General features: G+C 41.5%; 1 protein-coding gene across 3 annotated transcripts in view; it reads right to left on the bottom strand.

The window, feature by feature from the left end:
• kifap3a (kinesin-associated protein 3a) overlaps window positions 1-25,867 on the bottom strand; it is a 301,592-nt gene that overhangs the window by 112,933 nt on the left and 162,792 nt on the right. For all 3 annotated transcript variants that reach the window (XM_038794573.1, XM_038794572.1, XM_038794574.1), the window contains 2 exons: window positions 11,668-11,833; window positions 5,009-5,134 (listed from right to left, as the gene is read on the bottom strand). In XM_038794573.1, coding sequence (XP_038650501.1) covers window positions 5,009-5,134; window positions 11,668-11,833 — 292 coding nt within the window. The remainder of the gene's footprint in view (window positions 1-5,008; window positions 5,135-11,667; window positions 11,834-25,867) is intronic.

Genomic DNA, 25,867 nt, shown 5'->3' with positions numbered 1-25,867 from the left:
TGACATACCTGAATTGGTTTTGTTGCCTAAAGTCTTAATTCCATTAGTTAACAATGGCCGGGATATTCCATTGGATGGGTTTGGCGATGGGGGAGGAAAATATAGTGAGAAGTGCAAAGTCACTTTATATATAGGCGTACATGCATGGCACGATTGTCCCTCCCCTCATCAGTGATGGGGTGTGTTTCCCAAAGTTCAATGCTGGGAGCATCACTCTAATAAATGACATCATATCATCTTACCTCAGCACACGTGACAATAATCAAATCCAAATCAGACACACACGCTGGAATCACCCCCGACACGATTCACCAAACCTCATTGTACATGCTTGCTGAGGTCTCAGACTCACAAAAGGATTGAAAGTGGAAGGTTATTTACACAGCTTGACAGAACTGTTATTAAAGATTGACATCTTTATGTGGTTATACCAAGTTGTTCTTTTTATGAACTCTTTTTCAATCACTCAATGTTTATTGGTAGAGGATTAAGAAGTGTGAATTAGTTAAAGCTCTTGTTTGATTGATATTTTTATAGAGGTGTAGGAATATGTTCCATTTGAAAGAACTTTAAAGGGTATTTTTTTATAATCAATTTCATAAGTGCCATTGTTGCCATAGGGTTCATTGATTTTGTACATATAGTACAGATGAATGGACATGGCAGGGCCATGCACTGCAGAGAGTATGAGGGGTCATTGGGGGTGGCGTGTATGAGTTGGCATTGAGCTTGCATGGTTGAGGCATGTGTAAGATATTTGACCTTACATTTCAAAACGTTCCCAAATCCCAAAAATGGGTAATGGCTCATCCGAGATCTGTGAACCATGAGTCATGGAAAAGCCGGCCCTACTTCACAAAAATTGTGTGGGGGTTTGGGGGAGTGGGGAGCTAGGAGATGCCTATGACAGCTAAGGAACTGGTCAGATCGGGAATACAGCATGTGGTCACACCACCTGCACCATATTCCGTGCCAGCAAAAGCAGGGGATGCTAGGAATGGGGTGAGAATCCTGGAATCAGGTCCCTCCCATGTTTCTGTTCAACCACTTTCAGAGGCATAGAAATCCAGGCCCAAGACGTTCAAAGTCTTAGAAACGTGTTGCAGATATCAGCTTATACTATAAATTATCTATAAATTCTACAGCGAAAGGGAGTTTAGGTCAGGAAGAGTTAATTAACATTTAGGCTAATGTTGTTCACATAATCATGGGAAAGGAGGCAGAGGAAGCCATTTTTGACATCAGGTTACAACTTTCCTTACAAATCAGTGACAATGCCAGACAGATATCAGAGGTTCTGACTGGTCAGGAGAGAGAAAATGCTGCTCGACTTTGCGAGCTACCACAGCTGGATGCGGGAGGGAGACCATCTCTAGACAAGGAGAAGTATACTGCCATAATTTAATTTGATTTATTTATTATCACATGTACCGAAGTACAGTGAAAAGTATTTTTCTGTGGCCAAGGAAACGTACACAATACCTACACAGTAGACAAAAAAAGTAGATAGTTACAGTAAACGCAAAAAAGTACGCATCATCTATGGATTCCAGGAGATATGTTCTAGCACGACCAGAGGAAAGAAGAACAGGCTTTACTGTTGGATATTTTAGAAACTTTCTGAAAATGAGGAAAACGCCAGTGACCGACACTTAAAGTCACTATCAGTGAAATAGGGATATGGGAAGCTGGGAGTAACTGTGGACTGTTTGCTTAAAAGACTGCAATTAAGTGGTGAATGTGATAGGTGATATGCACAGAAGAATGTCACTTTCTGAAGTCTAAGTTGCCTATAAAGAAGAAAATAGTGTTTAGTCAAGTGTTCTTTTTGTCATTTATTACAGTAAAATTTTATTAAATGTGAAACAGTTGTCAGGTTCTTTCAGCTAACAACTGTAAATTAGAATCTCCTCATTAAAATAACCAGTCTTTATAGAAATTGTAATACTCTGACAAAGATAAAAAAAGTAAAAGTACATACTTACTTACGCACTCAGTTACCTCTTTCTAATGATAGGTCAATACCAAATTTTTACATTGGAGCACTATTTGTCCCTTTAATGCAGAATGTTGTCACTGCCCTTAAAAGGGAGTGTCACTCAAAACAAAAATAAGTGGCAATACAAAATCAAAGTTGAAAGATAATCTTGTGCAGTTTCTGGGCTCAAAGTAGACTGTATCCTGCAGCAAGGAAAGAAACTACCAATGCACGTTAATGCATCAAATTTCTTCAACGGACTTGTATTGACAAAGAAATATTGATGCAGTTTTTAAAATGTACAAATTATTCGCTTGCACCAGAGCTCAAAGGTACATTTTGATGAAGCAGCAAATAGCCAACAACTCAGAAATTTGAAGTGCAAAGTTCAGTCTGCTTTTCTCAATACAAAGGTATACAATTATCTATCATAGTTTTACTCCTCCTGTGTCTATCATAGTTATACCTTTTTGTCCATAAGTTTATACCCGAAAGATTAAAATTGTGCATTAATAATACTGTGGTTGGCTTTTCTGTTTTTTGTCTAACCTAATTATTACAGGTTGAGCATCCTTATCTGAAATTTCTAACATCGGAAAATTCCGAAATCCGCACTTTTGTTTGAGCGGGCCGCACATGCGCAGTTCCCAATGCACACCGCACCTGCACAGTATATTCTGAAAACTGGAAAATTCCAAAGCATTTCAGATAACGGATTTTCAATCTGTAGTAGTATTAGCTATGAATTATAACCTGTGTATATAATCAAATAATGCCTTTAACATAATAAAGCATCTTAAGATGCTGTCATTAGAGCATTATAAAGCAAAATTTGACACTGGGCCAAGTACGGTGATAGAACATAGAACATAGAACGATACAGCGCAGTACAGGCCCTTCGGCCCTCGATGTTGCACCGACATGGAAAAAAACTAAAGGCCATCTAACCTACACTATGCCCTTATCATCCATATGCTTATCCAATAAATTTTTAAATGCCCTCAATGTTGGCGAGTTCACTACTGTTGCAGGTAGGGAATTCCACGGCCTCACCACTCTTTGCGTAAAAAACCCACCTCTGACCTCTGTCCTATATCTATTACCCCTCAATTTAAGGCTATGTCCCCTCGTGCTAGCCACCTCCATCCGCGGGAGAAGGCTCTCGCTGTCCACCCTATCTAACCCTCTGATCATTTTGTATGCCTCTATTAAGTCACCTCTTAACCTTCTTCTCTCTAACGAAAACAACCTCAAGTCCATCAGCCTTTCCTCATAAGATTTTCCCTCCATACCAGGCAACATCCTGGTAAATCTCCTCTGCACCCGTTCCAAGGCTTCCACGTCCTTCCTATAATGAGGCGACCAGAACTGTACGCAATACTCCAAATGCGGCCGTACTAGAGTTTTGTACAACTGCAACATGACCTCATGGCTCCGGAACTCAATCCCTCTACCAATAAAGGCCAACACACCATAGGCCTTCTTCACAACCCTATCAACCTGGGTGGCAACTTTCAGGGATCTATGTACATGGACACCGAGATCCCTCTGCTCATCCACACTACCAAGAATTTTACCATTAGCCAAATATTCCGCATTCCTGTTATTCTTTCCAAAGTGAATCACCTCACACTTCTCCACATTAAACTCCATTTGCCACCTCTCAGCCCAGCTCTGCAGCTTATCTATGTCCCTCTGTAACCTGCAACATCCTTCCGCACTGTCTACAACTCCACCGACTTTAGTGTCGTCTGCAAATTTACTCACCCAACCTTCTGCGCCCTCCTCTAGGTCATTTATAAAAATGACAAACAGCAACGGCCCCAGAACAGATCCTTGTGGTACGCCACTCGTAACTGAACTCCATTCTGAACATTTCCCATCAACTACCACTCTGTCTTCTTTCAACTAGCCAATTTCTGATCCACATCTCTAAATCACCCTCAATCCCCAGCCTCCGTATTTTCTGCAATAGCCGACCGTGGGGAACCTTATCAAACGCTTTACTGAAATCCATATACACCACATCAACTGCTCTACCCTCGTCTACCTGATGTTATATAAGATAACAAAAAGCTGGATTAAAGAGGAAAGTTTTAAGAAAGGATCTTAAAGAAGGAAAATAAGGTAGAGATTTGGAAAGTTTGGGAAAGAATTCCAGGGTTTAGTGTCTCAGCAGCTGAAGGCACAGCTATTAATGGTGGAGCGTTTCAAAGTAGAGATGCACAAGGGGCCAGAATTGAACGTTAGGCTGGAGGAAGCTTCAGAGATAGAGAAGCTAAGGCCATAATTGAAATACCCTTGTACTTCCCAGGTTCTGGGACAGCAATTAAGAGTACTGTAGAAACCTAACGTACAAATGTGTACAGCATTGTTGTATCTTATTTTGTTCAGAAATTTCTGATGGTAAGCCAGTACCTTAGTTTGTTTTGCTGGAAATTGTTTGAATTCAAGGGTGTAATTTTTTAGAAATATATGGTTCTCATGATGTGGGTGACATTGGTAAGGTCACATTAATTGTTATCCCTAGTTGCTAATTGATCTGAAACCGTATTTAATGAAGATTCTTCCCAATATAACATTTGTACCAATATTGAGTTTATGTTTAGTTGAAGAAAAAAAGTGCTGAATGACACACCAGACACTGTAATGTATAGGAAACTACATGTCACAGCAGGCCCTTTAGCTCTGGTATCTGGATTTAAATCTAGCCCAGACTGATAGGGTGAAAGCCTCTTCTATAATTTGGCTGTAAGGACCCTATCAAATTTGGGCATTCTTAATGCAGTCTGCTCTAATATGGCTTTAACTGGAAATCTCACTCATAAAGGCTACATGATACAACGGAAAAACTGCCACAACAAATCAGGGAGTGTTATTCCTGAGGTTGATGCCTAGTAATCTTACTGTGTCTCATTGTTTGATGTTGATACTGAACACCTGAGTTGGGAAATGTTCCATTACCCAGAACATTCAGAAATTAATAAGCACAACATTTTTAAAAATCAAGTATATTCTGGGAAGCCTTACCATTTAGAAGTTCAATAAGAGCAGGAATAATTCCCGATTTTGCTAGCATTGCAGCACATGAATCGTCCATAGAAACTGTACCAATCATTATGACCACTTCCAGAACCAGGTCATCTTCTGTTGAACCTGATAAATCAGAAAAACACAGGTGTTATTGTAACAAACTCAACAAGACTTATTGACAGAAACTGATTACATTTAGTTCCTGGCTTGGAATTTCTGTTTAGCCTGCTACTTTGCCGAGGGCTCCAAGTAATGCATTCAAGGATCATGACTGCCCATCCTAGAATGAAGTTTAATGTTTCCTTTCTGAATTGTTATGTTGTGGACATTTTCTGAATGGAAGCAAGACTTATTTCATGAAGAGGGTGGGGATGAGGTGAGAGAACAAATCAAACATCAGAGAGAGCTGGGCCATTTGTGTACACTGCAAACTGACTGGGTTAAAAGGTTTTAAAGAGGTCTGGTTATCATTCAGAACATGGCAGGAAAAAGTAAAAAAGCAGAGAGTTAATTTTTGTTTCTATCTCATGCTTTGTCATTGCTGCGCACGATCCACCAGCCCGAGAATTACTCCCAGATTTTCATGGCAGCTCTATTTCCTCCCAGAAAGAGAAACCAATAGAGCACAAAATAGGACACACAAGCATCCCAGAGAAGTGAAAAGCATGATAAAGAGAGAACACTGCACAATTAAATTTCACAGTTTGGTTCAGTGGTAGCAATTTCATCAGAAAGCTGTGTTCAAATTCCTTTCCAGTTATTTCAGTATACAATGCAGCCCAATACTGCATTGCAGTACCAAGTGCTCCAGTGGTGAAGGTGCTGTTTCATGTACTGTTAAAAAATGTGTCTAAAACAATAGACATAGCACGATTCAACAAACAGCAGGGTTCCAACATCACCATTCAACCACCACCCAAACAGATTAACATGTATTTTGCCTATTTTGTTGACATGTATAGTACAAAATGGATATATAGAAAAGCAGTCTGACAGCAGAAGAAAATTATTACAATAGTCTGCTGAGATCTATAATAGACGAAGGAGAGCACGAGTGAATACGTAGTGCCAATGCTGCTTGGGACTGCAGTAGAGTACTAAAGTTGGGGCTTGGTAACTGAGGGAGTTTGATGAGAAGGAAGCACGGTGATCCTTTCCTTTTCTACCTTTCCTCAGAAAGAGGAGCAGCAGCCTCGGTAAGTAGGACCTGGTGAGTATTTCCACTGTCGTAATATACCCTGAACAAGAGGAGGTAAAAGTAAAGGGAATAATTTAAACCCAAGTCCTGACAGGGCAGCTCAGTCATGTAAAATGCTCATCCTGTGCAATGTGGGAAGTCAGGGACACTTCCAATGTCCAGGGTGACCACGTGTGCAGGAAGTGTTTCCAGATGCAGCTATTTGAAATTCACATTTTGGTGCTGCAGCTGCAAATGGAGTCACTGTGCATCATCTGCAAGGATGGGATCTTTGTGAAATACAGTGAGGTGGTCAAGAAGAAAGAAAATGGGTGACAAGAGAGAACAAACACAATAGGTAGGTACTACAGTTGTCCATCTCTAACTGGTTTTCCATTTTGGATACTATTGGAGAGGTGGTTTCTCAGCGGATGCAGCAAGAGCCAGGTCCGTAACTCCTCAAGTTGCTCACAAAAGAGAGAGCAATAATCATCATAGAATCATAGAATTTACAGTGCAGAAGGAGGCCATTCGGCCCATCAAGTCTCCACCCGCTCTTGAAAGAGCACCCGTCTTAAGCCCACACCTCCACCCCATCCCCGTAGCCCAGTAACTCCAGCTAACCTTTGGACACTAAGGGACAATTTGGCGTGGCCAATCCACCTAACCTGCACATCTTTGGACTGTGGGAGGAAACCGGCGCACCCGGAGCAAACTCCGCAGACACGGGGAGAACATGCAGACTCTGCAGAGACAGTGACCCAAGCTGGGAATCAAACCCGGGTCCCTGGTGCTGTGAAGCAACAGTGCTAACCACTGTGCTACCATGCCTCTGGGGTTCTTGTTAGTGTTAAGGAATTATGGAGCAAAGTCAGGTGAATAAACTTGAGGTACCGGTCCATCATGATCCAACTGAATGGTGCAACATGTTCCGGGGATCAGTTAGCTCAGTTGGCTGGATGCCTGGCTTGTTCTGCGCAAATCGTCAACAGTGCAGGTTCAATTCCTGGGCCTGCTGAGGTTATTCATGAAGGTCCTGCCTTCTCAACCTTGCGCCTTGCCTGAGAGTGGTGACCCTCAGGTTAAATCCCCACCAGTCTGCTCTTGCTCAAAAAGGGGTGGGGCAGCTATAAAGTTCCAGGCGAGTGACCACACGGAAGATTGTCAGAAAATTCAATATTTATTTTGCCTACTAGAATACAATTCCTACTCCTCGAAGGGTCTCCCGCGTCCGGCTCACACTTGGGATGAGGTATTTATGTCCCAGTTGAATCCTTGCTTAAGTGTGCAGGTCTGTCCCTTCATCTGGAGAGATCCTCAGGTGAGGTCACTGGGACTTTGTTGTTGCAGACTTTGTAACCTCCGGTCAGATTATAACAGCAGCCTACGGACCTCTGGGGCTTTGGCAACTTTGGGAACAGGTTCAAGGTGCTGAAAGCCCATTTCTATTCCTATCTTTGTGCATAATTGCACCATTTTCCATAAATTGGCATGCACCAAAAATGTGTCTCATGTACACTTAGAACTAATACTGTTGAAAAGAGAGACATGTTGTTGAAGCTTTTCATCTTGTTCTCATCAAAACAAATACAAGAATGCCAAATTTCAAATGATCTTAATAATTCATACTACAGGAGAAAGGGTGCTGATTGATTAATCAGAGTCAACTTGCCAACCAATATGCTGAGTGTGTGACGGAAAACCTTGGTGACATATTTTCTTTTCAGGAATATTCATGTTCTATATTATGAAGCGACATAGAACTAAGCTCCGAATAGTGGAAAGTTCAACCATATCTTTGTTTATTGCCATCTTAGTCAAGCATCTCTGTGCAATCTCTTAAATTGAAGATCGATCAGTGTCATGTGAGAGTACCTTTAAGAAATGGATGTTTATCAGTGATGTCAGAGTGTGGGTGGAGCTGGGCTGTCAGTCAGCTTTCTACTTTCGTTTTAGGCTGTTTGCTGCAGGGTGTGTTTTAGTTTTGTTTTCAGAGCTGGATAGCTGCAGTCACAGCCAGAATGGGTATCAGTCTCTCTCTCTCTGTAATCTAAAAACTGTAAATCGATCCTTTGGTGATTTAAAACTAATAACTGCTCTCAGTAGTAACTTTAACCTGATGTGCTTCTATTTAAAGGTTTTTTAAGTCTTATGGATCTGAAAAGGACAGCTCAAGGATTACTTAGTGTTGTATTCTTTGGGGGTTATATTTGAATTAATGGTTGCTAAGATGTTCACTGTATGTTTTAAAAAGGTTAACTTCAGTTCATAGAATAAACATGGTTTTGCTTTAAAAAATACTTTTCCATTTCTGCTGTACCACACCTGTAGAGTGGGCCCTGTGCTCCCCATACCACAATCTATTAAAAGTTGTGGGTCAGGTGAACTCCATGATACACTTTGGGGTTCTCTAAACCCTGGCACATAACAATCAGTTTGTCATAAGTCAACAACACCAATCAAAATAATTTGGACTTTTCCTCCCTCACGAAGAAAAAGAGATACCAGAAGGAGTTTACATTTCTGATATTATTGTGTAATTCAATTGGTCTGAATATATTTGGTTTGAACAAAAGATACCATTTAAATGTGGAGGAACAGCACAAATAATGTCAAGAACACCTTCCATTACTGGGGAGTACTGTGCAAAATGAACAAAATATTATAAATTAAGCAGTTGCTCTGAACAGGAATTAAATGCTGCAGAACATACAATGTTGACATGCATTTTACAGACTCACAAAGAGTTATTGGTGAACAGAAAACATAACCAGAATCAAAAAGCTTTCATGCTGTAATGATAAAGGTCTTTTGAACAAAAAATGTTCAGTTAAATAACCTGTTATGGGCCGAAATTACTGAAAGAGTCACATTGTACAAAACATCACTGTAATTAACAAGATGCTTAATGAACTTCATTAGGACTAATTTATGATTAGAAAAAAAATCTAGTTGCGCTTGGAGAGTAATCTAAAACAAAGCAAAGATCTTTTATGGTGTCAGGAGAAAATGTCTCAATTTACAAGAACTGTTTTCTATTTGTCAAAACTGATGAGGTTCCAACAACAAACCCAAATCAATAATAATAATCTTTATTGTCACAAGTAGGCTTGCATTCACACTGCAATGAAGTTACTGCAAAAAGCCCCTAGTCCCCACATTCTGGCGCCTGTTCGAGTACACAGAGGGAGAATTCAGAATGTCTCAATTACCTAACAGCACGTCTTTGGGGACTTGTGGGAGGAAACCAGAGCACTCGGGAGGAAACCCACGCAGACACAGGGAGAACGTGCAGACTCTGCACAAAATCACAAGCAGGGAATCGAACCTGGGACCCTGCCGCTGTGAAGGAACAGTGCTAACCACTGTGCTGTGCCACCCACTGATTGTTGCACAAAAAAAGCTTTATAAACTGAAGCATGATCTTATGGCGAAAGCAATATATTATGAAAAGAATGGCAAATCAAAAAATAAATTAGCATCAACTTGGGATAGGTGAGGGGGACTTGCACTAAAAGATTATGGGACCTGGTTTATCACTGATGCACAATGCAGCTCCGAGACACGTCCTAGCGGAGAAAGGTAGGCTAAGTCTTATCAAGCCCATCAGACACAGAAGATGCTTATGACCAGAATCAGTAGATTACAGAAATTAAATAAATCAAATTCCATTTTAAAAATTGAATCCCAACTGGTGTCGCGAAGCACACAAACCTAATAGTAGAAAAAGCTAAAGGTTGCCAAAATAAAAATAAGTAAAGGCACTATCTGAATGCACAAAGAATTCACAAAAAGGTAAATGAATTGATGACACTAGTTGAAAGCAATCAGGTATGATCTAATTGTCATTATGGAGGTATGGCTGCAGAGTGAACAAGGGTGGGAACCGAATATTCAAGGGTATTCTACATTTAAGTAGGATAGGCACAAAGGAAAAGGGGGTGGGGTAGCATTGTGAATAAAGAATCAGTACATTAGTGAGAAATCATCTTAGATCAGAAGAACAAGACGTGGAATCAGTTTGGGTGGAGCTAAGAAACAGCAAGGGGCAGCAAACATTGATAGGTATTGTTTATTGGCCACCATACCATCCTCGGCTGCTTCATCAATGATCTTCTTTCATCATTAGTCTGAAGTGGGCATGTTTGTTGATAATTACACAATGTTCAGCACCATTCGCAAGCCTTCAGATACTGAAGTAGTTCATGTCCAAATGCAATACAACCTGAAGAATATCCAAGCTTGGGCTGACAAGTAACATTTGCATCACTCAAGTGCCAGGCAATGACCATCTCCAAAAAGAGAGAATCTAAACATCGCCCCCCCCCCCCCCCAATATTCAATGGCATTACCATTACTGAATCCCTTACTAGCACTATCCTGAGGGTTACAATTGGCCAGAAACTGGACTGGCAGCCATTTAAATATAGTAGCTACAAGAAAATGCCAGAGGTGTGGACTAATGCGGCAAGTAACTCATCTCCTGACTCCCCAAAGCTATATATATGATGGAATACTTACCTGGATGAGTGCAGCTCCAACAACACTAAAGAAGCTCAATACTACCCAAGACAAAGCAGCCACTTGATTGGCACCCCATCCACAAACATTCACTCCCTCCACCACCGACATAGCAGCAGTGTGTATCATCTACAAGATGCACTGCAGCAACTCACCAAGGCTCCTTAGACAGCATTCCAAATCCACAACCACTACAACCTAGAAGGACAAAGGCAGAAGGCACATGGGAACACCACCACCTGGAACCTCCGTGCCAAACCACTCACTATCCTGACTTGGAAATATATTACCATTCCTCACTGAGGCTGGGTCAAAATCCTGGATCTCCCTCCCTAACAGCACAGTGGGTGTGCCTGCACCACATGGACTGCAATGATTCAAGGCAGAAGTTAACTTCCACCTTCGCGAGGCCAAATAGGGATAGGCAATAAATGCTGGCCGAGCCAGCGATGCCCACATCCCATATATTAATTTTTTAAAACTGAAGCAAACAGATATTCAGATTTAACAATGAAACAACAAGCATATGGAGGGACTGAGAGCTATCGCAGAGAAGCAAGAGTTGCGTGCCATCAGTGGACACATGAAATCTGGTCCCATGCCTGTGGATGATGTCTTGGAGTAGTATGCAGATGGGAAAGAGCAGAGGGCCATGCACAGAGAGTTGGATGGTCAGCAGTTTAGTGGAGATATAAAGGGAACAGGAGCAAACATCAACAAGATGGGCCCAGAGAGAATGTGAGGGATGCTAGAGAAACACACAGTCAGGCAATATGGCGATTTGAAAGAGGCTCAGTTTGTTGGGAAAAAGAATAATTACTTTTTGTGGTTCATACAAGTTGCAAAATTATAATTGCTCAATATCAAAAATGTGTTTCGCAATATAGAAACCTCTTAACTAAATTTTACAACATTTTTCATTACCGATTAGTCAGTATAATCTACCCCTTCAACAAACCTGGCTTCAATTTGTCCTTAAGGAATGGAACCAAGTTGTACTCCTTCAGAACAAGCTCCCAGTCTAGATCCGGAACTGTAAGATTAGCAAGTGTTCCAAGACACTCTATAACAAATTCTTCAGATTCATTACTATTGATTTGAGCTGCCAGGTCCCCAACGTAATCCTGAAAGACAATAAAGCAATCATCTTTTATTTTGTTTTGTCCCTGGAGAACCTGGATCTGCACGACTGAAAGTTACACAATAAATGCTGGCCTAGCCAGCGACACCCACACCTGTGAAAAAAATTCAATAAAATCATAAATGAGGGAGTAATTGCTAAAAAACAAAACGTAAAATTACCAGGAAATACAGATTCTTGAAATGAAAAGCGTAACCAATATTTTTTAATGCCACTGTTGTCAATACAGAATAAGTAACTCTGATTTCCTCACACTATAAGATTTTTAATAAATGAATGGTAACCTAAGGCATGGAAGCTGCCCAAGTAATCCCAATTATACACCCTGGGTACCGATCTGATCAAAGTCATCAATCAAATCTCATTGTCTCAAATTAGTACTATGATAACAAGAGTTTGAGGAGAGTTAGAGGCAGTGACTGAGGCACAATTAAAGAAATAGATATCAAGACGACTTTGGAGGTGGTGAGAGATATGTTACGGTGAAAATGTTTCGGAAGAGAATTCCAGAGTGTAGGGTTATGACTAAAGATTCTAATACTAAAGAGGTAACAACAAAAAAAAAAGATGTTTGGAACTCATAAAAGGTGTAAGCTGGATCATAGGAGTAGAGAAGTTGCAGAGGTAAGATGGAAAAATAATTTCAAAATGTATGCATTTTGGGGGAACAATTCATTTGAGGCTAGTAACGAATAGACAATAAGTAAATGTCAATAAAATAAGGTAGGATTCAGACAGAAGAGCTCTGGGTAGTTAGATATAAATTGTGTTCAGATGCTGCTATGAACAGTATTACAGAAGATGAGTCTGAAAGCATCAAGGTGTGAATCAGACAGTGCTAACATTACAAATCTGAAAATTGGTGTTTTCATGATAATCCAGATGTTAAGCTTCAAAATCAAACAGAACACACCAGCTGAAATGAGATGCATCCTCTTTCATCTCATCTTTACCCTGGAGTTGAAAATTAATTTTGCATCGTAACTTGCTGAAAATGCAAACAGATAATGGTGTGGTAAAGGCAACAGGACATCTCGGACCTTGTTGAACAATGGAATCAATAACTTATCTTCTTATATAAATTGAAGGACTGAGTAAGAAAAAGAACAGGGAAGAAGGGTGAAATAAATATCAAATCAGGACAGAAAAAGAAAACAAAGAGAAAAAGATTTAACAGAGAGCGAAGGAGAGAGAGCGAGACAGACAGAAAGCCAAGTAAGGAAAAAAGCTCAAAAATAATGATTTGATATTTCCGAAATGCTGATGATCAATTTTATTACCTGAAGGAATGAGATTCCACAGCTTAAATACTCCCCTCTCTGGATCAGAGAGGTCGATTTGCATTGCACTAATAACCATTATTAAAAATAAACTTATGTAATTAATTAACAGAGCTAGCTATGACAAGTTTAGTTGACAACTAATATGTAAATCCAGCACATTTTAAAGCTTATTAGTGGCAAGAGTGAGATTCCACTGCGCGAAGCTTTCAGTGGCGAGGTGTACTTAACTGGCAGGTTCCACAGATTAGTAAACTGGGAAGATCCCATTTTTAGTTCAATTTCATTCACATAACATTATAGAATTCAAAATAAAACAGTGTAAACAGTACAAATCTGCTGCTCAGTGCTTGTCCCCACAAAGTTCCTGCAATTTATCAATGGCATCCCAAATAGAATGAAGTAGGTTAAAACACAAAATACTATCACTAATTCATTCATGAATAAACAGGCAATGAGTAACTCATTTTATTCTAACTTGGAGAAGACAGCTAATTGAGCTATTTAAGGTACTGCTTGGGCCAGAAAAGGTACAAAGATAAACTGACAGAGGGTGGAAAAAACTTTAAGCATGAGACAGCAAAGAAGGAACCCAACATTTGGAAAGCATATCAACAAATTTGGAAAGCATAATTTTGAAAATAAAGATCCAAAAATGATGTATCCACAACTTCTTATTCAAGGAGACAGTCCTGTTGATTACTTTGCCTGTGCAAGAGTAATGGACAATTTAAAAATATATATTTTTATTAAGAGTTTTTCCATTTTTACAAACAATACAACACACCCTCAAAACTGGTACATTACTGCGTGATCAATGTTAGGAGCAAACCAACGCAGTTGATTCGGAAAACCCCGCGCTTCCACATATACAAAGCGTAGAGAGAACAAGTAATAGGGTGGAGGAAAAAATAGGATAAAGCCATAAAAATATGGCAAATGGTTCAGACCGTCACATCTCGAGTATTAGAGGCAATACTACATAACCTATGGAAAACCTTGTAGGAGTCAGAAATCACAAGCTACGGAATGCATCCGATTTGGATCGGAGTATATAGGCTAGAAATTGCATTGGGATGCAATCCATAATAATTTTATGTCAATTCCGAACAGAAGAATGCTTATCGCTAATCCAGGAACAAAGGATATTCTTCCATGCTGTAAATTTTAGGATACTGTACAACTTTTCTTTTATCGGAGTCAATTATCTTTTTGTCTGGGAGACCCAGAGCTAAGAACAAAAGATCAAACTCTCAGGCCGTATCAAATATCTTCTCAACTCTTTAAGTATGCCTGACCAGTAGAATTTAATTTTGAAACAGGACCAGAAACAATGTGCATAGTCTCCTCTCGCTGGTTTGCATTTTTGGCACTATGAGGATATAGCAGGGTCTATCCTGTGTCTTAAACTTGATGTAACATGCAGACAGTGCAATATTTTAAGTTGGGTCTCCTTCGTTCTATTGCAGACTGAAATTCTATTAGCATTTTCCAGATAGTGTCCCGGTTCTCATCAACATTCACTGCGAGATCTTTTCCCCCGAGACTGCAGAGCCTCGAGCGCATTCGTAAATAATCAAGAACATAATGTGTCAAAGAATTTGCTAATTAATTTCTTGGTTCTGTAGATAACAGGATTTCTTTCCACCGGAAAGAAACAAGCATCATGTTGAAGACGTATCTTATTGAGAATAAAATCTCTCTGTTGTAGACATCCAACAAATAGTATCTTGGGACTTCATATTGTTGACACAGTTGCTCAAAAGATAATAAAGAAGCATCCCAAAACATGTCCCCGAGCCAAATTAGTCACCTATCCTTCCAACTATCAAAACCATGGTGTAAAAGAGCTGGTGGGAAATCTGGGTTATCCTGAATAAGAAAGAGTTGGAAGTCAAATTAAATCTACCTTCCATCCCGGCCCTGGATCACTGTCCGTGTGGAGTTTGCACATTCTCCCAGTGTCTCCCAGTTGGTTTCGCCCACACAACCCAAAAGATGTGCAGAACAGGTGGATTGGCCACTCTAAATTGCCCCTTAATTGGAAAAAATAATTGGGTACCCTAAATTTATTTTTTAAAAATCTGTCTTCTAACTCACGGACCATCATCCACGGTCTCCGAGTGTTGCCGATTATTGGATTCTCATACTTGTTTGGCGCAGTCCTGAAACCACTGAGGAGCAACAGGGTTTATAAGGAGTATTCAGACTGGCCAGCTTCAATATCAAGCTAAATGGAGGTATGGTCCCCTCTTACCCATTCTGGTATACATCTGAGATGCAGGGCTAATTGATGCATCTTAATATTCGGCATCCTCATTCCTCCCTTTGAACAAGGAAGTTGAAATTTGGCCAATTTTGAATGAGATCGCTTCTGATTCCAATTAAAGGAGCTAAACGCCACATTAATTTCCTTTAAGACCTTAGCAGAAATCAAAATTGATAGCATCTGTAAAGGACATAACAATCTAAGCAACACATTCATCTTAATCAGTGGTATTCTACCCAGCCAAGTTTGTCCAAGTTTGAGCCGTATGGAACAGTTGGGAGGACAACCAACAAAACCAGGATCTTGATATTAGCACAGATGTCGTGGTCGCCGGAGATACCCATCCTTAGGCATTCAAAGACAGCACTTGCGGATTGGATACAATGTTGAATCACGGCAAAGTAAGCTTTAAATGAGAGGTGGTTCCCTTGGTAGGAGAAATTCTCCACATTTGGGAGGTTTTTTTTGTTGATCTTGATGGAGAGACCGGATCTTCTCGTGGGGCGGGTTGGTAAAGGACGTAAAGCCCTGGAGAGGTACCATCAACTATGTCTGAGACGGATTCCCTGCATCAGCTGAGAGGACAGGCGGACTAACATCAGCGTCCTTGAAGAGGTCAAGAGCACCAACACAGAGGTCATGACCACCCAAAACTAACTCCGCTGGGTCTAACACATGCTTAGGATGCCAGAGACCCGACTGCCAAAGCAAATCTTCTTCGCCCAGTTCTAGGAAGGCTCCCGAACAAGAGGACAAAGGAAGCACTTCAAAGACACCCTGAAAACTTACCTTAAGAAATGCCATGATGTGGAGATGCCGGGGTTGGAATGGGGGGAATGTTCCCTTCCAGTCGGAGAACACTTCAGCAGTCAAAGGCATTCAGCCTCTGATCTTCGGGTAAGCGTTCTCCAAGGCGGCCTTCAGAACGCGCAACAACGCAAAATCACCGAGCAGAAACTTATAGCCAAGTTACGCACACAAGTATGGCCTCAACCAGGACCTTGGATTCATGTCGCATTACATTCATCCCCCACCATCTGGCCTGGGCTTGCGAAATCCTACCAACTGTCCTGGCTTGAGACAATTCACACCTCTTTAACCTGCTCCATCTGGACCTGTAACGCCTTAATTACCTGCAAAGACTCGCATTCGAAGAATCATATTGCATCTTTGACTTTGTCTATATAAATGTTTCTGGAATCTACCTCTTCATTCACCTGAGGAAGGAGCAGTGCTCTAAAAGCTAGCGATTCGAAACAAACCTGTTGGACTTTAACCTGGTGATGTAAGACTTCTTACTTAAGAAATGCAATGCCTGGGAGACTCTTACTCAGAAAAGTTCTACTTGGAGGAACCTCCTAATTGAAAGAACACAATTCTTCGAGAAAACCCAACGGCAGGAGTAGTTCTGGAAAAGGAGCCTACGAAAGGAATACCAGCGATCTTGAGTCCAAGAACCAATTCCACCTACCAGAAACACCAGCCAAGTGTGTGGTCAAAGATGCTGATCTAGGATCGGGCTCATCAGCCATGAAAGGACCCACAGATACCATGACCAGTGACACGGAGTTTCTTAGGTGGACAATCATATTCGTTAGCAGTGATCGCCAAAGAAGAAGATGGTCCAGCCATGATAAGGAGGACCAACGAAGTAGGAGCCACTTTATAGATGCGAGTGGGGGCTAATTTAATAGCCCAAGAAGGAGCCTAAATTACCCACAATACCAAAAATAGCAGGAACATATCGTGCACATGTAACATGATCGTATGCTGCTTCCCACTCGAGACAACTAAAACACCAAAGGATTCTGTCGAATTGCCTCCATTAAGGGCTCAATAGCTACTGCATAACAGGGATAACTGGCAATCCTGTCCAGTTCTTCATTGAAGACTAAAATGATCAAAACCAAAACTGTTAGTAAGAAATACCACCAGTGGATCGTTACAAAGCCACTTTACAAACTGCCCTCCCAACCCAATATTCTGCAGGGCATAGAATAATTCCACTCCACTCGGTCAAAAACGTTTTTTGCATCTATAGAGATCATTAAGTTGGCTATCGCATGCTTTCGGAAAACCTGAATAATATTTAATAATCGGCTAACATTGTTGAATGAATTTCAGCCTTTATGAACCCAGTATGATTGCCCCGGATAATCAGGGGGAGAATTTCTTCGAGACACATCGCCAAAATTTTAGACAACAAATTCAAATCTATCTTCAAGAGTGAAGTCAGCCTATAGGATGTACATTCCTCAGGGCTCTTGCTTGCCTTCAAAATTAAGGAGATATCCAGTGTAATGATATCATGATTGTATTGTAATTCACCGACTGGCCACTAGGAGTCTCATTAGTATATGTGAATGTTAGAGTCAGGTGGCCTCAGACTGATGAGGGAGCTGGGAGAGAGAGGAAGCCACCAATGAGTCTCAGATTACATGGTAATGTAGACAGCAACAGGCATGTGTTTAAACAACGATTTAATATTTTTCTTACTGCAGTAAATTTAGAAAATCAATCAGATTCGCGAAGGTAGATGCTCCTAACAGCGGCAGGGCCCGAAGCAATTGCTGTGTTTAATACATTCAAATTTGCAAACTATGAAGATAGTAAAAATTTTAACAAAGTAATTTGAAGATTTGATGAATATTGCACCCGCAGAAAGAATGAAATTTATAAACACTTGTGTTCTAGATCAAGTTTACAGAAAATCCATGGATCATTTCATCACTGATGTAAAGTTAAAAGCTAAAACCTGTAATTTTTCTGTGGTGGAATAGAACATAGAACAGTGCAGAAGAGGCCATTCGGCCCAACGATCTGCACCAACGTACTTAAGCCCTCACTTCCACCCTATCCCCGTAACACAATAACCCCCTCCTAAACATTTTGGACACCAAGGGCAATTTAGCATGGCCAATCTACCAAACCTGCACGTCTTTGGACTGTGGGAGGAAACCAGAGAACCTGGATGAAACCCACACAGACACGGGGAGAACGTGCAGACTCTGCACAGACAGTGACCGAAGCCGGGAATTGAAATAGGGACCCTGGCGCTGTGAAGCCACAGTGCAAACCACTATGCTCCCGTGCTGCCTGAATCTTCCATGATTCGGGACCAAACTATGCTTCATTCACACCAAACTATGTTTGGTGTGAATGAAAATAAGTTGAACGGTTGCTGAGGGAATCAAAGCTGTCCTTGGAACAAACAGTTAAGATTTGTCAGGCTCATGAGCTAGCAGCACAGCATTCTTAAAATGTTCCTCAGTAATGGCACATCTTCTTGGAGGGAAGCACTCCGGTTGCCGCTCCTTTTCTAAAAAGGCGGGAAAGTTCCTGCAGCTCCTTGCAGACCAACAAACAGGTTAAAGATCTATTTCTGTGTAAAAGATCTGGTCAAAGGCACAAACCAAGGCAGTGTCCAGCATTCGGCAAGTTTTGTTTCAAATGCCAAGGAAAAAAATCACGTTGCTCAGAATTGTTACTCTAAGCTCAACCGCAAATCAGTTAGCAGAGTGGAAGACAGTCTCCAGTGATGAAACATCATTGTTTGTTGGAGTAACAACAGAGCCATCAAAAAATTCGCCATCACTTAATTCTCCGTCCCATTCTGTATTGTATCCAAGAGCTTGGATTCATTATTAGCTGATCAGTCCTGTGAAGAATTAGGTCTAGTGCAGTTGGTATATAGCATCCACAACGGATTCAATCAACACTCCAACGATTTTGAGAACATTATCAGCAAATTCAGCGTTACTAAGCGTCACCATTGTCACATGGTAGATCGCCAGCAGATTCACTCACGAATTGAAGGTTGTGTACCACACTTCCATACTTGGAAAAGAGAAGAATGCAGTGGTACTGCAGGAAATGCTAAACATTAAAGCAAAACAAAAACAATTCTATGATAGCGAGTCTAGAACTTTCTACCTCTGAGTAGTGATGACATTGTGAGAATAGAAGATTCAGGCAATTGGTTGAGAAAAGCCATTTTCTTGAAGAAGTAGCACTTCGTCCCTCCAATGTACAGACAGAGGAAGGATTAGTTTTAAGAATAAAACGTCACGCATGGGTTGGGTTGAAGAAGAAATCGTCACGCACTCTTGAAAAACAGAGAAGACTTTCACAACTACATGTTTGATGACGAATCAACATCAGAACCAACGTCAGCTGCAGTGTCAGATAGTTCAGCAGTTCCTGAGCATGAGAATGTCATGAACATTGAATCTACAAGTTCTGAGCAGCAAGGTCAAACTTTGCGAAGATCAACCAGAGTCAGAAGAAAACCTGATTGACTTAATTTGTAGATTTGGACTATTTGTACATACTATGCTTGTAGTTCTTTTGTGTGTGTGTGTGTGTGTGTGTGTGTGTGTGTGTGTGTGTGTGCGCGTGTCAGTACATATATATATATATATATATAGATATATATAGATATATATAGATAGATTTGTTAAACCAGTTTTTAAAATTTTAAAGAAAAAATATTAACACCGTTAGACACAGGCTAATGATATACCATGTAAATGTACCTTTTTAAAAATAAATTTAAAGTACCCAATTCATTTTTTTCCAATTAAGGGTCAATTTAGCGTGGACAATCCACCTACTCTGCACAGCTTTAGGTTGTGGTGGTGAGACCCACGCAATGTAAATATACTGATGATAATGTATTAATTTATTCCTTCAAAGGAAAGGGGATGTTGTGATATCATGGTTGTGTTGTAATTCTAACCACTAAGAGTCTCATTAGTATATAAGTGAATGTCGAGTCAGGTGACCTCAAACTGACTGGGGAGCTGGGAGATAGAGGCTGCTTGCGCATGTTCATACGGTTGTTCATTTGTTATTTTGTATATATTTGACCCACTGTTAATGTTAATAAATAGTTTATAGTTTCATCTACAAGTCTTCTTGTAATATAAATAAGGCCATCCGTCAACAACATTACATTCGCTTCTCGAAGTGACTGAAGTAGCAGACCTGCTTTGAATGAATGATTATACATACCAATCAGAGGATCTATTAGCAAGTCTTTAATCTTCTTATTAAATTAACTCCCAAAACCATCAGCACCCAGGCTTTACCAAACGGAAGATCCCTCAAGGCAAATACCACTTCCCCCTTAGAAATGGGAGCATTTTGGGGTCCTCAGAAATTGTTGCGCGTTTAAAGAAAGAGAAAAATGCTCCCTATGTATCGGTGCATCTCTTGACTGACCAGCATAAAAGCTTTTAAATGCCCAATTAATATCCTCCTTCTTAGAAGATAGAATTCCTCCAATGCAGAAGGAGGCCCTTCAGCCAATCAAATCTGCACAGACCTTCTGAAAGAGCACCATACCCAGGCCCACTTACCCACCCTATCCCCGTAACCCATTTTACCTGCACATCTTTGAACACTAAGGGGCAATTTAGCATGGCCAATCCACCTAACGGGCACATCTTTGGACTTAATAAGAATAATCTTTATTGTCACAAGTAGGCTTACATTAACACTGCAATTAAGTTACTGTGAAAAGTCCCTAGTCGCCACATTCTGGCGCCTGTTGGGGTATGCTGAGGGAGAATTCAGAATGTCCAAATTACCTCACAGCACATCTTTCGGGACTTGTAGGAGGAAACCGGAGCACCCGGAGGAAACCCACACAGACACGGGGAGAACGTGCAGACTCCGCACAAACAGTGACCCAAGCCGGGAATCAAACCTGGGACCCTGGCACAGTGATAATCACTGTGCCACCGTGCCGCCTAATCTTAATCGTGCTATTACCCTTGGAATCTAGCACAGAGAAGTAGCACTAATGTCCGTCTTCTGAAAGCCAAATATCTACTCTTCCACCCCCCCCCCCCCCCCCCCAACTGAAAGTTTTTTTTTCAGTAAACTTATACTCCTCTCAGCATGTAGAGCCAGCAAGGAGGCCAGTGCCATTCGGATTGTGTTAATTCCTTGAAGCATTGAGTGGCTAGGATTCCTACAATACTCCCTATCTGTTTCACCGCTTAAAAGCATATTATGCTTTTTGCCATATACAAAATGACCGAACCTCTTGCAAAAACCTTGCAGGTTTTCCACAGGCTTAATTCAGAGAGAGAATAGTCTGAATAAAAGAGAGCAAATTCGACCTTGAAGTACAAGGTAAAGTTATGATTCTTCAGCACAGATGCACTAAATCTCCAGGGCATGATCGAAGACTACAATACTAGTGACAGAGCGGGAATCCACTGAATTAAATATTGTTTGGGACATGAAAAAATAATCAATTCTAGTATTACATTGGTGTGGAGCAGAGAAATTGGTGAACTCTGTCTTTGGGATGCAACATTCTCCAAACACCCAAGTACTCCATATCAATGCCTTTGCCTAATGTGATAGGCTTCTTAGTTATGACAAGTTTGTTAATCAAAGGATTATGATGGCAGTTGAAGTCCCCACCTATGAAGGAATTTATTGAAACTAATTCGGCAAAATCCATAACGACTTAGTAACAGAATCAGGAGAGTAGTTTGGAGGGTCATAGACAATCATCATTCAAATACGTTCCCCATGCAGCATCCCCTTAGCAATTACACATCTTTCCCCCTTTTCCATCATACAGTCCTCCAGTATAAATGGCACATTCTCATTTACTAAAAGCATAACTCTGGTCGAGAATGAGGCAAAACAAACCACCTGTCCCACCCAGTCCCGCTTCAATTTCTGGTGCTCCTCGTCATTTAAATGAGTTTCCTGCAACAAAGCTATGTTAGCTTTCTCCTTTTTAAGGAAAGGCAGAGGGTGGAATTCTCCGTTTCAGGATGCCCGGAATGCATTCCCCAATGGGACGGAGAATCGGGCGCTGAGGAAAAATCCGAATTGCTGCCCAAGGTGATGCCCCCCCCCCCCCCCCCCCCCCTCCGCTAGATAGGAAGACCCCCCCCACAAGGATCCCTGTGATGGGGAGACCCCCGCCCCACAGGGACCCCTGTAACAGAGAGACCCTCCACAGTGACCACCTGCCTAAAGGGACCACTCCTCACAGAGCCCGCCCCTCCAGAAATGAGACCGTTGTCTGGCTAGAGAGCAGTCCGGAAAGGGGCAGTGCGAAGAATTACAGACACTTAACTTGCAGCACCACATGTCCATTGCTGGAAGGAAGCAGGTGTGACATGTGTCTGGTTCCCACAGATCCACTAGCTGCACACCATTCATAGCTTTCTAGCAGTGGTCTGTGATTAACAGTTTCTACAAACCATCTGCAGTTTTGATTAATTCATCTACCATCATGGGTTAGTGGCCTAAGTGATGAACCCCAATGTTTGCAACATTGACCACATCAAAAAAAGCTGAGTGCATTCCAATCGATCAAATATGTGATTTCACTGCACTTAACTCTCTTTGTTGAAGCTGTCAATCACAGACCATGACTCGAAAGATATGAATGTCTTGCAGCTAATGGGTCTGTGGAATGGGGGGAGGGAGTGTCCCTTTTGGCAGGGGGTCGCTGTGGAGGGTCCACCTATTACTTAAGGATAACTCATTGTAGTGGTCAATTGGTAAATCATCTCTGTCAGAATGAAAAATAATAACACAGTATCAGGAAGGAATTATAATGACAAGGGAGAGAGTCTGGATTATACAGTAAACTGCAGTCTGTTACTCCAAATGATTGCCTTCCATGGAGATGACAAAAGCCAAGGCTTTAGCCAGATTGTCAAACGTCTTTATAGAATTGTCGGGTGTCACCCTTAGTGTAGCTGATACAGTAGGGCATATTGCACTCCAATGGCCTTCAGGTGTTTTTAACTTGATCAAACCTCATGCGTCTCTGTTGTACTGCCGCTGAGAAATCTTGAAAAAAGGCCTTTGCTCCATCATACAGCAAGGCTCCATTACATCGAGCTGCCTCCAATACATTTGATCCTTGAAGTTATGAAAACAGATTATTATGGGCCTGGTTCATTGGTTGCCCCTCGACTTCAGAGGCAAGATATGATGTGTCCTTTCTAATTTAATACATTTTAAATTTAGAGTACCTAATTTTTTTTTTCCCAATTAAGGGGCAATTTAGCGTGGCCAATCCACCCCCTGCACATCTTTGGGTTGTGGGGGTGAGACTCACGCAGACACAGAGAGAATGTGTAAACTCCACACAGACAGTGACCCAGAGGCGAGATCGAACCTGGGACCTCGGCACCGTGAGGCACCGTTCCGACTGCCATTTCTAATTTAACATGCCCACCTTTTGTTTCAAAGTCAAGACAATGTGGTCGCCAACCCCCAAAGAATTTAACTGGGAACTTACCTTCAGCTCATTCTGGCAAACCGACAATCAGGACATTCTGCTTCTGGGGCAGCACGGTGGCACAGTGGTTAGTATTGCTGCCTACGGCGCTGAGGACCCGGGTTCGAAACCCTGTCCGTGTGGAGTTTGCACATTCTCCCAGTGTCTGCGTGGGTTTCACCCCCACAACCCAAAGATGTGCAGGTTAGGTGGATTGGCCACGCTAAATTGTCCCTTAATTTGAAAAAATAATTGGCTACTCTAAATTTAAAAAAAAAAAGAACATTCTCCCTCTGGCCTCGGATTTCCAGGTCATCAAGGAATTCTGACAGACCATGCAACTGCCTTTCCAAAGATGGTAAGCAGGCCTCCACCAAAGAAGTTGCATTTTCGTCAGTACTAATTCTCTCGTCCGCTTCGTCAAGGCTTTTATCAGTATTCTGCAGTTCTACAGTATGAGTACTGATACTTTGTGCGAACAGACCGAGATTCTCATCAATTGCAGTCATCATTTGTAATCTCTTTTGAATGTGCCGGTTCGAAAGCCTGTTCACTCTCTAAATCGCAATGTTGAAGAGTCACCCCAGTCACTTCTGACTGCTCTTTTTTGTCGACGATTTTCGTAATATCTTTTGCCATTCTATCATCAAGGTTTAGTTGGAAATCGTCCAGGGACATAATATGGAGTTCTCACTCCAGGATTAATTAAACACGAACTGTGTGAGCGTTACAAATTAAAGGATTATAGACTGAGTAGCGCCAGAGCTCACAGAAATTTAGCTATTCACATGGTCACATCACGTGACCCCTGCAATGGACAATTTTGTAAAGTAAATAAAAGCAAATTACTGCGGATGCTGGAATCTGAAACAAAAGCAAAAAATACTGGACGATCACAGCAGGTCTGACAGCATCTGTGGAGAGAGAAGGGCGCTAATGTTTTGAGTCTGGATAACTCTTTGTTAAAACAGAGAACTTGAAATAGGGTCAGATCTGTACTGTTGTGGGAGTTGGGGGGGGGGCTATGGAGAGGTGGGGCTGCATAGAGCGCCAACTATAGGTGGAGATTGACAAAGGTGTTGTGGACAAAAAGGCAAAGGGAATGTAAATGGTGTGATCAAGGCCAAGAAGGGCACATTTGTGGCACATTAAGGATTAGAATGTGTTAATGGCAGAACAAAGGGTGCCAAAGGACAATTAGGAATAGGGAACAGATGAGCCAAGTCAGGTGAGGGGAGGGGGGGGGTGAACAATGGTGAGAGAAAAACAGAAGTGTCCCTTCGAACTATCAAGTCTCCCATCAAGGCATGAAAAACATCTGACCTGCCTACCTAATCCCATTTGCTAGCACGTGGCCCACAGCCTTGAATGTTATGGCGTGCCAAGTGCTCATCTAGGTACTTTTTTAAAGGATGTGAGGCAACCTGCCTCTACCACTCTCCCAGGCAGTGCATTCCAGACCGTCACCACCCTCTGGGTAGTAATGCTTTTCCTCAAATCTTTTGCCCCTAACCTTGAACTTGTGTCCCCTCGTAACTTACCTTCAATTGAGGAGAACAGCTGCTCCCTATCCACCCTGTACATACCCCTCATAATTTTGCTCGATGGAAAAAATGAAAATAAATTGATAGAAGTAAAAATGGGGTGAAGGTGGAGGAGAGAATTCACAGTCTGAAGCTGTTGAACTCAATTCTTTTTTAACATAGTTGGATACATTTTTGTTTCCAAGAACAAAGAAATGTACAGCACAGGAACAGGCCCTTCGGCCCTCCAAGCCTGTGCCAACCATGCTGCCCGTCTAAACTAAAATCTTCTACACTTCCTGGGTCCGTATCCCTCTATTCCCATCCTATTCATGTGTTGTCAAGATGCCCCTTAAATGTCACTATCGTCCCTGCTTCCACCACCTCCTCCGCCAGCGAGTTCCAGACATCCATTACCCTCTGTGTAAAAAACTTGCCTCGTACATTTCCTCTAAACCTTGCCCCTCGCACCTTAAACCTATGCCCCCTAGTAATTGACCCCTCTACCCTGGGGAAAAACCTCTGACTATCCACTGTCTATGTCCCTCATAATTTTGTAGACCTCTATCAGGTCGCCCCTCAACCTCCGTTGTTCCAGTTTCTATAGGGTATATGATAAATACTGCACAGGATATGGATCTAAAAGTTAATAGATGGAGGTTTTAAAATAAAATGAGGA

This window comes from Scyliorhinus canicula, chromosome 4, assembly GCF_902713615.1.
Source record: "Scyliorhinus canicula chromosome 4, sScyCan1.1, whole genome shotgun sequence".
In the NCBI taxonomy this organism is placed as follows: Eukaryota; Metazoa; Chordata; class Chondrichthyes; order Carcharhiniformes; family Scyliorhinidae; genus Scyliorhinus; species Scyliorhinus canicula.
The sequence above is the reverse complement of the archived record's forward strand: the minus strand, read 5'-3'. Positions and strand labels throughout refer to the sequence as shown.